This window comes from Cyanistes caeruleus, chromosome 14, assembly GCF_971803275.1.
Source record: "Cyanistes caeruleus chromosome 14, bCyaCae1.hap1.1, whole genome shotgun sequence".
NCBI lineage: Eukaryota > Metazoa > Chordata > Aves > Passeriformes > Paridae > Cyanistes > Cyanistes caeruleus.
Genome location: NC_141714.1, coordinates 13739253 through 13757165, shown reverse-complemented (window position 1 = coordinate 13757165; position 17913 = coordinate 13739253). Strand labels below are relative to the sequence as shown.

At 40.1% G+C, this 17913-nt stretch overlaps 1 protein-coding gene across 2 annotated transcripts; it reads right to left on the bottom strand.

Annotated features, from left to right (window-relative positions):
• Nucleotides 1–385: 385 nt before the first annotated feature.
• LOC111928631 (P2R1A-PPP2R2A-interacting phosphatase regulator 1) lies at nt 386–16392 on the bottom strand. Of its 2 annotated transcripts, none has more exons than XM_023926017.2 (10): nt 16060–16392; nt 12712–12790; nt 8721–8777; nt 6603–6646; nt 6469–6523; nt 5943–6035; nt 5399–5487; nt 4709–4770; nt 3613–3709; nt 386–2479 (listed from the first exon to the last, which is right to left on the bottom strand). In XM_023926017.2, the coding sequence occupies exons 1-10, from the start codon at nt 16206–16208 to the stop codon at nt 2320–2322; spliced, it is 885 nt and encodes a 294-aa protein (XP_023781785.2). In that variant the 5' UTR covers nt 16209–16392; the 3' UTR covers nt 386–2319. The 2 variants fall into 2 exon arrangements, with proteins under 2 accessions (XP_023781785.2, XP_023781784.2); XM_023926016.2 differs by having other exon boundaries at nt 4709–4773; nt 16060–16391.
• Between the last annotated feature and the right edge of the window lie 1521 nt (nt 16393–17913).

The following is a 17913-nucleotide window of genomic DNA, read 5'->3' as shown; positions in this document are numbered from 1 at the left end:
GATTTTTAAGGTCCCTTCCAACCCAATCCATTCTGTAATTCCCCACTTCTTCCCTAGAGCTAAGACCCTCAGTGCTTCCCACCAGCCAGCAGGAGCTTCTGTCTTCTGAACTATTTCACTACAACTTCCCCTAGGTATAAACTAGGGACACCTGTAACTTGCATTCAAAAATGTTTGGGTTTATTCCTAGATTTGTCACAGACCTGCAAGACAGCATTGCATGAAGAAAACAAGGTAAGTCTGCTGTAGATTTTAATACCTACATGCCAGTTAATTAGAATGGGTGGAAATAAATTACAATAGATATTCTGATTTTAAAAGAAAGTATTTAATCCCAGAAGGAAACAAGAATATGGTTATCTAAAAAAGTGCAGAAACAGCAAAACACATTTATTTTTCCATTTATTGGCACTTATTTGAAAAATAGCATAAATATTCAACAGAAAAGAGACAAGTTGACCCACACTCAGCTATTAAACCCCCCTATACTGATGTGTCTTCTAACAAAGACTGGAAGAGACACCAGGAGGTTCATTCTCAAGAAATAAGCAAGATTTAAAAAAAAAAAGAGTCTTGCTCTCACCACAGAAGAGTGAATGCACAGCAACTCTTTGGCACAAACCTGAAACTGCAAAGCCAAACTTTGCCTCAGCAGAGAGAGCAAACAGAGCCCAGCACTCCCGTGAGCGTCTGCTCGGGGACAAAGGGCAGCTGGACTCAGGGAGGGACTGCAACCAGCAGGGTGATTATTACAATAATTTAAGAGGAATGATACCAGAAGTAAACCATGTCGTATCTTAACTAGAACAGAGTCAGACTATTAAATACATTCTATTTTCTCTCTACAATAAGGACACACAGAAATGGGTCACTGGCCCTCAGGTTGCCAGGTCTTTGCACTTCAAGTCATCCCTTTCTCATTTTGATGGCTGCTGTCAGTCAAAGCTTCATCCATGTGAATCTTTCACAACAGAGTTCAGGGCAGGTTCTTCTCCTGCTTGAGGAAGTTTCCATACTTTTCTCACTTTATGACACACTACAAAGATTTAGAGTTTAAAAATAAAACATTTTGCTTCATTCTTAACCTCTCTGGAGAGAAGGTTTGAAACCACATAGCACAGAGGCACAGACATGTATAGAGTGGACTCAGCTGGGGGACTTCAGCTGCACAACCCCAATGCGGGTGTCAGTGCAAAATCCCAGACAGCTGTCCATAGGGGGGTCTGCAAATTCTTCCTCCTTGTTGGGGAATTTCAGAACTGAGATCAGGATGCCTCAATACATTGACTTTTCAAGCATCTCAGATTACCAGATTCCAGGCTTCCAATCAGCATCCAAAGTTTTCAACAGCAGAAATGACTTGATGTCATTGTTTGAGGAAGCAATATCAGGAAATGAAACACAGATTAAATATGTTTGACGGCCTCAGGCTGTAAAAAGGCATTCAAGATTCCTCACTGTATCTGTCATATATGAGGACAAATACTGACTTAAAATAATGCATTTTTTAAGTACTAAATACTAAAATCTCAGGATTTAATGTATTGTTCCAAATACTGTCACTATTTTTCCTTATTAAAGGACCTTTAACAGAACATCTACCACTCCTATACATCATCTAAATGGGGAGAAAAAGAAACAAATGCCAGATACAAAACCCCAGAAGAATGTTCCACACCTAATTTAGATTTAGTCACAACAGCAGTCATGATCATGAATAAAATGCAACATATAAATTTGACAATTCACCAATTTGTTCTTTTCTGACATCCACTGGAATACAGAATTGATTAAGAGCCAGTCATAATAGAACACAATAAGATTAATAATAATCAATTTCCCCCCTGCAATATTCTCCCTTTCATATGAAGAAGAAAAAAAATATAAATATCTAACACTTTGGGAATAGAAACAATTAGTAAGCTGCTTCATTGGTTTTAGGCTAAGGACAAATGTGAGTTATCTGCTCCTCCACAGGCAGGGAGGATACAGACTGCTGGCAAGGCAAGTCTTCCACAAGCAGGACACAGGTAGAGTGTTTGTAATTTATGCCAAGGAGATCACACCCACTGCAAACCAGCAGCCTGCTGATTGACGTGAGCACCCAACGTGTCTGCAGCCCAAATGCTTCTGTATTGTAGTAAATGTCATACAAATCACTAGAAAGGTGAATTCCTCCTCAAGAAACTGTTCTGGAAGTTTTCTAGAAGTAATGACATTGCTGGAAGTTCCTATGAGGAACAGAATGGGTTACACACAACAGAAAGTCCGGGCGATATCCCGCCTGTTTCCCGGTGTCCAGCAGCAGATTCCTGCTTCTCAGTTCATCGGTAACTTGGCCATGAGATCAACTGGCAAAAACGGGGATCTGGAGTCGGAGAGTGACACTGGAGAGTCTGTGCTGGTGCCAACTTCAGCTGGGGAGTCACAGGAGGAGCCTGCACTGCTCCTGTTGTCATCCAGGGCGTGTGAGGACAGACTGAAAACAGAGAGACACCAGGGCATGAGAAACGAGACACTGGCTCTGGAAAGTGCCCAAAACCAGCCCAAATCATCACAAAGCCATTCTAAACACACATGTGCATCTCTGCAGGAGCAGAGTGATCTGAAATACACCTGCAGTTACATGTGCAGTCATTTCCAGGCTCATACAGGACACTGCCCATTTCCTCCTTTGCTCACCCAAAAACGGGGCACAGATCAGAAGTTCCAGAACAAATAATCCACTGCCAGCTTTACTCCATCCTCAAAGCCCTGGGCCAACACAACAGCCAGAAGCATTTTTGCCATGAGAGCCAATGATGTATTGTCCATTCTGCATTGTACTGTGTATTTCACAGGACACAAATTCATAACTATAGCTGATCTATCATCAGTGATAGCAGCAAAGTGATTTTTTTAAAATTACCATCTCCTATACCAAGAGGCAGCAACTGGACCCACACTGCTATCTGCATTGTAAACAGGATGTGCAAAAAACATACATTTTTAAAGTACCTTTCAAACATCTATTTTGCTATTGCTAATCAAAGCTTCTGCATGACTTGTACATCAGCTGAGAGGCAAAAAGACAGGAATATGTGAACAACCCTTGATACCTGCTGACAGTTGTGTGGGCACACCCTATGTATGATGAACCTTTTGACTAAAACACTAGATCAAAATCCCTTGCTATTACAAATCACTACCATTTTTAACAAAGTACTTTTTATCTCCTCCCAGCTCCTCTGACCCTCCAGGGATCTCATGTTCCTCTGTGACTAAGAACAAAGGAAAAGAAGAAAACCCCAATTCACCCAAAAGGCGTCAGCATTCACATTTGATTGCAATTTGAATCAGACTCTAAAAGCTATCATCCATGAGGTGTCTTTTCCTAAACATGCTCAACACCTCATGTTATCAGTCAGGCCTAGAAACTGCAGAATTGTAGGGAACATTGCTGCCTGTTTACTGCAAAAATTTCAGTGCTGTTATGCAGCTGTTACATTATGAGATATGTCTATTAAAAAAGACAAAAACAAGCACAAAAAGCTTCAAGCACTATCACTGCTAGAAAAAAAACCTATTTGTAATGCTTCTGCTGAAAGGGACAACAAACAGCACAACATTTACCATGCCCCAAGGTCCGCCTGATGTGCAGCCTCGGGGGTTAGCATGTTGGTGGATCCTTGGAATAATCTTTTTGGGTGATCTTCCATCTCTGTCACACCTTTGGGAAGAGATACCAAGTGATAAAAATTAAGACTCATTTAAACTAAAATCTACTTTCAACGTACTTCTGCAGCAAACAGAATGGAGGTTCACACAGTATTTCATACATAGAGAATTTAGATGCTGAAATTTTAAAGACTGTCTATTTCCTAGAAACATTTTGTCCAAGCTTCAGAACAGTTTAGTGAATAATTAACTAAGGCTTAGATACAAGATATTTATTCTTCAGTAGTGAAGAATAATCCTTTTGTTTCAGTTTACCCAGCTATCAGTTCACTGACCAGCTCCACCAGAGCAAAGAAGCTGAAAATAAGAAAAAGGAACAAGCTCCAGGATTATCACAAAACTTTTCTATTGACTTTGATTTCCAAACACTCTAGAAGAGGAGAGGACAGGTACATGCTTAAATAGGCTATGACAGAACTCAGATGAAAATGTTCTAAAACATTCTCAGAGCCAGAGGTGTTCTGTAACAAAGGTGAAGCTTGAAGATATAAAAATAGGTGCAATACAATTTCCAGAAGTTAAACTGGAAGAAAAATGCAGGAAGACAGAGAAACATTTCCTAATAAAGCTGTGAGGTGCCTACCAGGCCTCTGCATCAGCTTTGGGTTTTGAAGAGTTATTTTAAATGTACAGTACCTGTGTGCTTCAGTTAACCAGGGCTTTCAAAGTTTTCTGTTTGAGTTAAATATACCAATAGTTGTATTTATTGTTTTGTTAAACAAGTTATATCAGATTTTTTATCACATCTATATGGTGACAGCAATGGGGAAGAATTAGAACAAAACGATTATTAGCTTTATGGAATTAAAAGCTTTATGGAATAGTAAAATCTAACATAATGATTTGTCTGTTTCATTACAAGTAATATGTTCTATTTCTAGTTACTTTTCTGAAGTATCAGCTAACTGGACAGAATTATGAAGAAAGCTATATGAATTGTTATATAACTAACAAGTTGGCCTATTGTATTTACCAAACCTAAATACTGTACCTTTTCTTTTGATTGATCCAAGAACACTTGGTCGTATGCAGTTAATTGGGCTCTGGCTTCTCCTGCTAAAAGAAGACAAATGCTGTACTGAGATTACCATTAAAAGAGAAAGGTTGAAAAAAGAATCAAAAGATATTCAGAAAACAAACTACTGTACAGACACCACTAAGAAAATAATCATTAAAACAGCTTATCCAAAACAAGTCCCTTTTTTTTTTCCCTCTGAAGATAGGCCAGGAAGCACAGAACTGAGCAGGAAATGTTTAATTACATTATTTCACAACTGGGGCAGTCTAAAAGCTCTCATCCAGGCACTGACTACATCTCAGTTGACAGGCTGAACTGTGAGGGCCTAGTAAAATTTAATTGTATGCCCACATCACTCAAAGGAGTAACAAACCCTAAATCTGTTTGTGCTTTCTTTCCCTCCGAAATAAAGATGTGAATGAGAGCAATAGAGAGACTACACTGGGAAGACAGATGCCACAATGCAGCCCATTTCCCAACATTGTGACATGAGAATTTTGACAAATGTTTTACAACACTGTAAAATCTAAAGTCTACATGAATATATGAAGTTGTGTTTGTACTCAGAAATCAATTATGGATACAACAAATTCTGGTATTTCAAATGCCTACTATGAAAAAGCTATGACAATTTTCTATCATTGATGTAATCTGCTGACTTGCCTTGAAAATCTCCTTGTTGGACTTGGGCTGGGACTTGGAGGCAACCCACTGCTGCTCACCAGACTTTGCAAAGATGGTGAGAAACATTGCTGAGAGGAAAAGAGTTTGTGTTATTATAAATACTGTATCACTCCCATGTGGTAACAATTGATGCTCAACTGCAGAGAAAACAAATTCAGTATCAAATTCAGCAAAGAGTAACTGGGTATACTGAGACATCACTTTTTGCTACTAAGAAAAAATAATTTAAAATTGGACAGATTCCATTTTTGTGCAGATTTATTTCACTGTACTCTGGTTAAACAGACTTATTTGTTTTTTAATGACCACAGCATAACAGCTGAACACTCCACAGAAATTCACACCCACAAGATGAGCAGCTGGTATTTTCTGCTTTGGGGTTTTAGGGGGTTTTATTTACTCTCTAGTTTCTTGTTTGCAGCTAAGGTAGAAAGGAGCAGGTGGCCTAATCTTTTGCTACTAATTTGGTTGAATTTATTTAGCTCTACTTAAGATAAAACCGTTATTATCAAATTTTTCTCACCTTCCCTATTCCTCGTGTAGGTGAAGGAGCTGGAGAAACTGGAACAAAGTCTACTTGCTTTGGTGATAGTGATTTTTCAAAATCATTGTCACTCTGTAAACAGTACACAGAATTAATCTTACAGGCAGGTACCTTAACAAGAAAAGGATTGATTGGTGTGAAACCCCAAAGTTATCCTCCATCATATCAACAATTTTTAGGCAGCCATTTATAAGCTTATGCTTAAAAAAAAAAAAAAAAAAAAAGGCCTTAAACATTACATGGAGAGTATCAGAACATGGAAGAAAATTTGAATAAGCAGACATCCATACAATTTCCTTTTGACACAGTAGCCCAAGGAACCCACATGTACTTTGAACAATTGATAATTCTATGCCTTGTTAGTGTGAAAAATTGCTAATCAAAAGCAGTGCTATACTAACAACTTAACTGTAGGTCAAAGTATCAAAGGAAATGTTGACATGAGAGAGTCTCTAGTGTTCTGATACTGATGATAGAAACAAAAATTAAAGCATGAATGCATTACCAGGCTCAAGCTCTCCTCCCATGAGTGGCTCATCTGCATTGCTACTTGCACTTCTCTATAAAGAAGAAAAGAAATGTGTTGTCCTGGGCCCACAGACAGCTACACTGACTGTTCTGCTTTGCCTTAGTGCTCACCTTTCACGAACGGTTTCCCTGTTCAGCAAATTCATTCCTTCTTCCTAAAAGATTAGCACATGAAGAAGTAAGGTCAAAAAAACCCCACTTTGCTCAGCAAATCAGAAAAGCTGTGTTTTCCCTTCACTTTGGCATGTGGAAAATTTAATTCAACTCAGTTAAGCAACAAATAAACTCAAGTTCTTATCCATGGAAAGGAGTGAGGAGGAGAGGATGAGAAAGATGTAGCAGGAGAGACCATCATGTAAGAAGTGTTTATGTGAGCTGGTCGTTTCCCAAGCAGCTTTATTTTCACTACAAACCAAGAGATAGCTACAAAACTGAATAATGATAGTATGAACCAGAAATTTTGCATATGCCAGAGACTTTATCCAGTCTTGAGTAATACCATTTTACATAGGGGACACTAGTACAGCTCAAAAACATGGCTGGATTCTTACCTTACTCTATGGATTAGTGACTAACTAAACACTTGTCAGCATCTCATTTGCAATACACTGCATTGCACACAATGAATTTAGGAGTCAGTGAGTTTTTTTTTTAAAAAAAAAAAACTCCATAAAATAATATTAAGATGGATCAAATATATAAAGTTAGACTAAACATTAACACCAAGTACAAATATGACTCAATCTCCTCTTAGGCAGACACCATTCTTTAAAATTAACTGAATACTACCCAGTTTGTACAGTGAATGAATAGGTTCCCTAATTCAAGAGCAAAAGTTCAACTAAACATCTTCACAATCCTCATCATAAGAAGGAAGAGTCTAACCTTCCTAAGAGTCCTTCACCTGTGTGATAAATTGTTCAGATTTGAAAGAGATCAGAAGTGAATCACACAGGTTCTCAGTGAGTATATAGGACACGGAATTAATTCCAACTAGTGAATCTAATGCACAAACACAAATTAGGAAATTACACTGTTTGCTTTAATAAATGGATGACACAAACAAGAATGCAGAAGCATTTTCCAGGAAATTGAATTATCAAATTTTACTTCAGGTAATAGAACAGAGCCACAACATTCATAGAGATTCCTTTGCTCTCAGCATATTTCCCATTATATCTCCCTGCTCACTGCAGGGGGGTTGGACCAGATGACCTTTAAAAGGTGCCTTTCAACACAAACGAATTTATGATTCTATGATATTTGCATATTAATCCTAAGCTTTTTTAGATTGATAAAAAGGGCTGTACAACTGATCTGAGTGCTTCAGAGTCTATTTAAGCCAGTAGATTATTTACATAATGAAAGCAAGCAGTTATTTTCTTCAGGATTACTCTGCAACTACCTTAAATAGCCAAGGTAGGAAGCAGAAGTGCCTTCCACCATTCAGGCACCATAACCTAAAAATGCTATCTGAAGCATTAAATTGTTTTCTTAACTTTTGACCCTGTAAAAATCAAGCCTATCCATTGAAAACTAGCCAGCTTAAAAAAAGAAAATTAAAAAAAAAAGCATCTTCAAGCCAATTTTATAACCATTCTACTGTCAAAAAGTGGAGATATAAAATAAAGGAGACACAAGAATTTGAGCTTGTTGATTTTAAAGCTGGAGTCTTCAGTCTGCAGTGTGCTGGCTGGGAGCAGAGCTATTTGAGCCTGCTCAGATATTCCCCACACCACCCCCCTTCCCAAGTGTTTGCTCTGCTGCCCTTCCCCCTCTGTTCGTGCTGTGACAGCACAAGTACAGGGATCTGGATAAGAAAATTATACAGATGAAAAATAGCCCAGCCAGAAGAGTACAGACTATTTTTCAGCCAGAGTGCTTCCTTATCCTGCTCGTTTTCTGGCTGCACAAAAGTCCTGTGCCAACACAAGTTAAGGAACACTTTGTTATTGGCCCTGAATATTTATGCTGGCACTGCTGCCAAAAACTTGGTGAAACTTTACCCTAAGGGTTTACATTAAAGGTTTCCTTTCTAAAATGTCCATTTTAAGAATCCTCTCTCTGCTCAAATCTTCTCCTTGCTTTAAGATGCATTTTGCTTCATGAAACATGGAACTGGGCAGGCAGTTTGAAAATGAAATCTACAGCCAGTTGAAGGACATTAAACACCAACTGCAAAAAAACCCAGCCACCTATAAAAACTCATTTAGAAGAATCTGTGCTTACTTGTTTGATTTGATGAAGACGGCTGCTAGGAATACGGATAGGAGATGATGGCACAAACTGCAAAACAAAGTCACATACAATTGAAAGTACAGCAGAAGGGAGGGAAAGATGCCACAGAAATATAAGTAAAGTAGTGTTGCCCCAAACTGAAAAAAACCCCCAATTTTAAAAACACCCTATATCATTTATTACATTCTCAGTGTTTATATAACCTACATTACTTACCTGCAAGAATATGTTAATATGTATTTCCACATTATACTGTTTTGTAAGCTCTGATGCTAATTGGTATCAGCCTGGCTTCCATTCCATTTCCAGGCAACTAGAACTGACAGCTTTCCCCACAGAATGGAGCTGCTTTTCACTAGCACACTGTCACCTCTACTATATATGTTGGCATAAATATTTTCCTTTATGTGATTCAGAATATTTATTTTCATTTAAGTGATCCAGAAAGCTCCTCAATAGTTCCTTTAAAAATACAAAGCCAAAACAACGCATTGTACAAAAAGGTTCCTGGATAGCTGTCTGCCTATAAATGAGTACTTTGACAGGTGAAAAAAATCAGCTATTAGAAGGCTAACAAAGAGTTAAACACTTTCTTTATGGTTTCTCAAGAGCTTCACCAATTTGGGTGAAATCAGAGAAGACATGACTAAAAATGGTCTTCTGTTAATGTTGACAGTTTTGCATCAAGATCTCACTGGAATGCTATGATCCAAAACTACACACCCAAAACCGAGTAATTGAAAGTGATTATTTTCTCAAAATATAATTTTCCTTCATATATTTCCCATCCTTCACATTGTCAACCCTCAGTTGATTTATGTCACAGCCATTCAGGCAACAAAAATTCTAAACCAAAGCCTTGAATAGAGGTTTAACTTCTCTGTAAGATGACAATCCTTCCAAAAAATAAGGTGTCCTTTCAGAATGGATGTGTTTAGCAAGTAAGGCTTGCATTATTATAGGTGTTTTTATACTTCATTCATTATAAGGTTTCATCTGCTTCACAAAACATTACTAGAGCTCTTCATCATGCTGAAGCTGGAGAAGTAACAAACATTCAGTTAACTGTTACTGCACCATCTTCTAATCAGTGCCACAGAAAATACAAGGATTTTGCTGCCTGACAGGGTTAGTTAACACAGACTATTAATGCTTCATACATCCAGAACCCTCCTTCTAAAAAAACAAACATGAAGACATCACACCCTGCTTCTCACAAAAGAATTCAGCCTATCAGGCTCACACAGAGGATGACTAACGTTTGTGCCAGAATTTAGTCATCATAATATGTAATATTAAAGTCTAACAGCCATAATATCTTGATTTGTTACTTTTAAAGTCCAGTTTAGATCAGCTATACTATTATACTGGGTTCCCAAAAATCTTGGGCACCTAATAAAAATTCTTCCAAGCTGCACCAGCCAATGCAGACCTTGAGTTGACCTTGATTCTCACACAGAGAAAAGGATTTGGACAATAGTGCATTCCTGCCTATTCACTCTGTCATTCCACAGTAAAAATGCATTTGTTCCACTCATTATATTCTAATTTTATGACTGTGATCCACATACTTTAAGGTTTAACATTGATAGAATATGTACAAACACATATATAAAATACAAATGTAAAAAGAAAAAAAAATACAAATATAAAAGACAATTAAGTGTTCCTCTGCAGGGTCTGATGCATGAACACAGCTCTGAGGATCCTACATCTTGTTTCCAACAAGTCATCATCCTTGCTTTTTCAGTGTGTAAAACTCACTTGTGCTGTTTGCATCCTTTGATTTAATTCTTGTGAAAAGAAACCTCTGTCACTTTCAAATGATACTTGCTAAACTGAACCCATTTATTAAAATCATGCTACTCAAATCCTCAATGTTTTAAGAGAACAAAAAGCCTAATAAAACCTTTACAAACTATTAGACCATGACAGGGAAGAGGAACACCTTCCTCCCCACTCCAGTGTGTCAGATACTGTGTTCCAGTGCAGGTAAAGTTTCAGCAGTGCCTGGCTGCCCAGGTGAGCAGGGACTGCCCCAGAGCCTCTGCCCTGCCCTGCAGTGCCCTCTGCCTCTCCTACCAGCACAGCCACTTGTGGGACCACACTGAACCCAGCAGGGAAACTACCTGGCCTAAAAAAAAAAATTTAGAGAAAATTTAATGTCAACTTCTGCTGAAATAGCACCTAAACATCTAACCACAGACTCAACTGCTCTGCTTAAGCAACAAAACAAAAACCCCAGCCATGCAAAACAAAGCAAAAAAACACCAAAACATTTACTCACTGCTATCTTCTGGAAGAAAATAAACTGCAGATACTGTGTACTGTGCCTGGTTAACCCTTCCTTGGCAATTACATGTAGTGTCAGAAAACTGCAGATCAAGCCTCAGCTCAAACTGACCACTGCCCTTGCAGTCATCATTATAAACCAGCTGAAGTCTGAGACTTGGAGAAGCTACTCCAAAAACAGATTGTGGAATTCAGCTGAGCAACTGGGACAGCACTGAAGATGGAGTTGATGGTGTATGACCTCCAGTAACCAGAGATTTTAGAAACTCCCGTTGTTCCCCTGACAGGGAATACCACACAGATTAGACAAACATGAATCAACTTTTTGTCCACAAAGTTTAACAAAACATAAAATTTTAGCTGTACTTGTAATAAAGAAGTTTTAGTTGCTTACTGGATCTTTTAACCCTCTTACAGTTTACACTGCAGTAAAACTTGGATTAGTTTTCTTAAATACAAAGAAATGAATTTTGAAATATATTTTATCACCTTCTTACATGAAATTTAATTTACAAAAATAGATGTGATCTAGATCCTTAGAATATCTCTAATATCATAAAGCTAAATATATTTCTTTGCTATAGGAAGAATACCAGGGAAGGTTGCTTAGGCTCCTTGATGCTGAGAGTTTAATTCTATCACGAAATCATTTATCTGTGCATGACCCTGGTTTAAGACCACAGAAGGACGAGAGTCTCTAAGATCCTTTCCAATTCCATCCTCCCTGCCATATTCAACAGAGCATAACCCAGATCATAACTGAAAAGGAGCATTTCAAAGCAGACAAGGCACTGATCTAGCAGTCAGTGGGGAACTTGATTTTTAGTGTAAGTAAAATTCCATTTTACTTAAATTTGTCAGCACCTGGTCAGCTGGGAGTGAAGAAGAACAACACTCTTTTAATAACATTAGTGTGAGGGGAAGGGTTAGGAACTTCATCCCATGAAGATGGAAACACTGGTTAAGTCCAGGAGACTGTGACATTTATAAGGGGCAGACAGAAAAGCAGCCCATCAGTGAATTAGCTCCTGCTTCTCAGCAAGTTCTGGACAAGGCAGCCTGAATTAGCATCTTCTTAGCCCAACAATTGAGGATCTTCAGGAGTAAACACAATAAATGGAGCTTTTGCCTCTGTTTTTTTTTTCTTCTTTCCTAACCACAAGCATAAACAGATTTACACTAAGTTGTCACCCTACAAATACGAAGAAAGAGACTTGATTAAGAAATCTTGACTATAATACTTTCTTTCATTTTTCCCACCCCTGCAGGAGAAAGGATTTTCTAGCAATCTTTCTTATATATAATTATTCCGGTTCTGTTAGAGATGCAACCTTTGCTGGAGTATTTGTCTGAGCTTTTTTTCTTAAGGATCAGAAATCATTTAAGACATTGATTACTGTTAACAGTAGTTATATAATTAGTTTTCTTAGCAAGCTATCTTTCTTACTCTACCTTGGAACATCTATTTCACAAGTAAAAGTATGATCACAATGAAATACAAGCATTCTCCAAGCCAAATGATCTATAAGTAACATTTCATTATAGCTACAGCATATTAATGTCACAGTCTAGAGGCTTGTTTCTGAAAGCAATGTGCTACTAGTTTCACAGACTGCAATCTAATTTTGTTTATTCCTGTTTGCACACTTCTGCTTGACACCTGTTTGGGTTAGTGTAGGAGTTTTCTTACCAGGCTGTGCCGATTCATGACTGTGGTGCTGTTCCTGCGGGTGCGCAGGACGCTGGCCTGGAACACCTGGGAGTTATCGCTGTGAAAAGAAACACTTGTCAAATGCAAAAGCCATTTCCTTCCTAGCAAAAAGCACCTCTTCATATCAGCTTAGTTTCAAATGCTATGACAGCTCTCCTGTCGAGACAAAGCACTCCAGAGACAGGTAGGTAAGAACTCTTTTAGCGTGTTGGCAGAGAGTGCAAATCAACTCGTTCATCCTCCAATTCCCAACTACTTCAATTAATGATTTCAATTAATCATTTTGTGTCTTCAGAATAATTGAAGAATTGTTTAGACTGTGGGGATTTATTATGTTTGGAATGGCTGCTGCTTGTGTATTGCTTCAAATGTCATTCAGCAGAACAAATGTACAAATGGCTTGTAAGCAATAACTGAAACCAGCTTTGATCCCACAGATAAAACAGAATTTAAAAATACAGAATCTTGATAAATCTTATTACTACCAACATTTAATATCTTCTGAACATTTTTCCAGGAAAGGTTAAATTAAACTTACAGTAAACCCAGTTTTTAAGGCCCCACAGCAGTGTATCCATTGAAATGGTATAGGATTATTTATTTGACATAAAATGAACTTCTTTCTCAAGGCAATTTTAGTTCTATTGATTCCTAAAGCAAGTTTTACTGGTCATGTCATCACTAGTGTTTCAACAGCCAATGATCAGAACTTAATGAATGTGACTGCAAAAATAAACTAGAAGTTGTTTAGTTTAGCTAGAAAAAAAATTTCTGAGCCACAATCCTACAATTCCCATGCCCAAAAATCAGTGAGGAACTGCACAGGTGAACAAATCCAAATGTAAGACTGTAATTAGATTCAAATCACAAGAATTCACATTGTATCTTTTTGTTTCAGCCGCCAATTTGGGATGAACAAAAGCCCCTCACAAATACAATTTCTTTAAAACTAACATGACCAGCAGCACTACTTTGCTGTAAGGATTGATAATTTTGCACTTTCATGACACACCATTGTCAGAATCCTCTAGTTTAAAAACACACCAGTTAGACACCTAAGTTTTAGACAGCTTTTATATGGCTGTAAATAAAAAACAAATAAAGTTTATACTGTGAAATAAAAGCCAACAGCAATTGGCATAAGCACTGTACTTTATGCCAAGAAAAATGCATAGATTCTCCTTCTCCGAAATGTCAAGTACATAAGACCAGACATTATTTACAATTTTCCAAGAAGTTTCACTCAGCTCACACCCACTAGAGATCAAACAGCTGCCATGTGACAGAGGTGGAAGAGGAGAAATTGAAGAGATGCATGACATGATGTTTAGAGATGAGTTTTGGTTGAGGCCAACAGCCACAGTTCTTTTCAGTGTAAGTGTACTGGTTGGCATGCAAACACAAGACAAACAGCACATCCTGAAATCCGTGGTCTGAGTCAAGAAAACAGGTTGGAACAATCCTGTCTCACATTACCATAGCCTGAGTCCAACACTCAGTGATAACTAGCAGAGAGAGAGAAAAAAAAAGACCTATAAATAATCCTATCTTTAATCTCCCTTGCAAAAGCACCAGAACTGATCAGATCTCAGATTTACTTTTCACAGAAAACTAGTTCCCATTAAAATCAATTTTATTTGGCACAAAAACAAGAGTTAGAAGTTCTGCGAAAGGTAACTTTTGTGATCTAAAATATTCCACTTAAAATATTCCACTGTTCTCTGGATCTACAGCAACTCATTTTCCAAGTTCCTTACTGAAAAATGAAGAAGTCAAAACAGGAGGCAGAGGCAAAAAAGCAAGCTGTGTAAGAGCAAGAGCTTTTGTTTCAGTTTACCCAACAAAGCCATTCTGGGAAAAACTGAAGTTTCTTGCCAAGAGCTGCAATCTTGCAAAAACAGTATTCTGGTGGAAAATTCCAAACTAACAGGCAAAGCACTGCAACCAACTCAGATTAGTTCAATGGCATTTCAGTTTTATTTGTATGAACACCTAACCCACAGTGTATGCACAGTGTCAAGGCAATAGCTCGGCTTACCCTTCTATCTGCCCAAACCCTGAACTAAATAATTTGGTTGGATTTTTTTTCGAGAGTCAAGGTCTTACAGTTTCCAGTTTACAAAAGGCTGAGATTATAAAAAAATCTTGTCTCAGTTACACAATTAGTTTACCTGCTCAGAAACCTCCCAGGAGGTAGCTGCTATATACAACCCTTCCATACTGCATCAACATGTAAAATGAGAGTTGTTTCATTATGATTATGTAAAAGAATTACAATTACATTCACTTAACATTAAATCACGATGGAATAGGCAAGAAGTAGTATTTCATCTGAACTGTCAGACACTGTTAACCATTTTGGTAAAAGAGGTATATGAGATTTGTTCATCATTTGATATCCAGTTCCTTAGAAATAGAAAGAGGAAAAAATCAATCCACCAGGAAGTACTTATCATGTCATATACTACAGCTGATGAAACTTACTGTCAATATGCTCTCCCAAAATGCAGACACACCACTAACAGCAGCACATGGACCACCTTACAGCTGGATGGAAACCACACCATGTAGCAGATGGGGCATCTCCTAACTTCCCAGCAGCCCAGAGGAGACAAGAAGCAGCCCTTTGGGTTATAAACATACCCAAAACAAAACTGTACAAGAAACTCTACCTGTCTGAAAGCTTTCACCTGCCCCTTGCATGCTACTGCCACTTTCTGTCCTGTCAGCTGAAGAGAGCCAGACTGGCAAACACCCAACTCTCCTGCAAACAGACCTGCCACAGGCTTGTGGCAACATCCAAGCACAACTGCCACCACAACACATTGTATTACTCCCAGTAATGCATACTACAGAAATTAGTATGACCCAGGAAAATTCCTGGCCACCTGACACACTGATTTACACTAAATGTAAAACTTATGTCAAGGTCCCGTGAAATGACCTTCCCGACCAAATTTGCCAGATTGTTCGGAAAGCATTTACTGTTGTAATCATACACAAAGCAGTGATTTATTTTGTTCAGACTTGATGCATTACAGAAACCATCGCGATTGTTATTCGATGTCTCAGAACAGCCACAACTCTGGCGTTGCGAGCGGTGTTTCTCTGCAACACACAGCAGACCTTGGTGAAAACAAAGCGCTTCAGTAAAACCAAAGCCCTTCTTCCCGAGCTTCCTCGCACCCCTCCACACGTTGATATGTTCCCTAAACCCCTCCCAGCCTGGGACAGCGCTCAGGAACCCACTTTTTCCCGTGGCGCGGCGGAGCATCCCCGGAGCCCCCGCACGGCCGGCCCGGGCCGGGAGCCCCCCGGGCCCCTCACCTGAGCCCGTGGATGAGCGGGGCGCTGTTCGACCGCCTCAGGCCGCCGCCGTCGCCCGGGGCCGCGGCGCTCCCCGGCGGCAGCTCCAGGTCCAGCTCCATCTTCTCCTGAGCCATCGCGGCGGCTCCGGCTCCTCCCGCTCCGCCCATCCGCGGCCTCAGGCCGCCGCTGCCCCGGCCCTGCCGAACCCGCGGGCGGGGGGGCTGCCGCAGCAGCGAAGCCGCATCCCGGGGCTCCGGGGGCGGCCCGTGCCCGCTGTTGGCGCTGATTCCCGCAGCCGCCGCGGCCCCGCGGGCCCCGGGCCGCTCTCCCCGGCCGGCCCCAGCGCAGGCGGGCCCGGCCGCAGGGCGCAGGCGCAGGCTCCGGCTGTGGCCGCTCGGGCGCTGCTCCGGCAGATTCGAGGTGTCCGGGATGGGATCGTCCCCACAGCTCTCTGGCCAAGGGACACAGCAATGATCGCTAAAGAGCGAATATATCGCCTCTGAGCTCATACCGAGCCGTACTCGCTCGCAGAAATAGCAGCGGAGGGTTCCGTGCAGGCCCAGACAGCTCCAGGAATAAAGGATAAAGCCAAAAGTTTTCAAAATACTTTAATAGCTGCATGTGGCCCTAATTTACACCTAGAGGAGGTTGTGGTGAAATAGGTTGGAAGGTCAATGCCGCACTGGCTGGTGGACAGTGCTGAGGCTCCTATCTCTTGGGAAGAAGTGGGGAATATGGTTTGCCTTAACAGGGCATTAGCTGTAGTATCATGGAATGGTTTGGATTGGAAAGGACCTTAAAAACTATTTTGAAACATCCCTCTGCCATGGGCATAACCTTCCACTATCCCAGGTTGCTCCAAGCCCTGTCCAGCCTGGCCTTGGACACTTCCAGGGATCCAGGGACAGCCACAGCTTCTCTGGGCACCCTGTGCCAGGGCCTCAGCACCCTCACAGGGGAGAACTTCCTCCTAATATCCAATCTAAACACACTCGCTTTAGATTTGAATCCATTCCCCCTTGTTCTGTCAATCCAGACCCTTGTAAACAATTTCTTTCCATCTTTCTTGTAAATTTCCTTCAGGTACTGGAAGGCCACAATGAGAAGCTTCTCCAGGTTGAACAATCCCAATTGTCTCAGCCTTTCCTCATAAGAGAGGTGTTCCATCTCTTCATCTGTTTATAATGAGAGTTTCAGGCAGTCTTTAGGAACAGAAGCTACCAGAGGAAGAGGGTGGATTACAGAGAGCTAAAACATTTTTTCATAGGCTCCATTGTTACTAATTTACCTAAGGCTTGATGGCATTTTGTGACTGTGGCTGTGTTTATTTGACCCACAGGGGTATTTCCCTGACACTGTTGAATACCCCCCACTTCATGCCCACTGGTCCCTCTGTATCACTGTACTCACATATCTTATTCTATCAGTCTCTGTTGCCGCTCTATGAATATCCATCCTTCATCTGTGTCCTCCCAAGGCTCTGTTTAACACCTTCTCTCCTTTCTTAACCCCTCTTGCCATGGTGCTGTTTATCTAACTCAAAAACTTATGATTTCCTCACTTCCATCATTCTGTTCCACAGCACAGCTCTCCCAGAGGCGCTTCCCCTTTGCCTCATTACCCTCCTCAGCCCTTTGGAGGGTCACCCTGACAGTCCCCACTTTCCTTTGTACATATATTCCCATTAAAGTTCTCTTAGCTATAGTAAATCCTGGTCAGACAGGAGGATGATGTGCCTGGCACTGGAAAATTTGAGGACATAGAACAGATGTTTTTGAGCTCTCAGCCACATTTTGGATATTGCTGACTTTTTCCTTAACAGTATCCTGGTACATGTCATTTGAAGCTGTTTGCTGCCCTTAGTGGCAAAGA

Bases quoted from the DNA above. Each gene is read 5' to 3' on its own strand.
- LOC111928631 (XM_023926016.2), bottom strand. From the start codon at position 16,208: ATGGGCGGAGCGGGAGGAGCCGGAGCCGCCGCGATGGCTCAGGAGAAG. The intron at 6,647-8,720 runs GTAAGCACAGAT...CTAATCTTTTAG, and splicing joins GTCTTCATCAAATCAAACAA to GAAGAAGGAATGAATTTGCT. The intron at 6,524-6,602 runs GTGAGCACTAAG...TCTTCTTTATAG, and splicing joins AGGGAAACCGTTCGTGAAAG to AGAAGTGCAAGTAGCAATGC.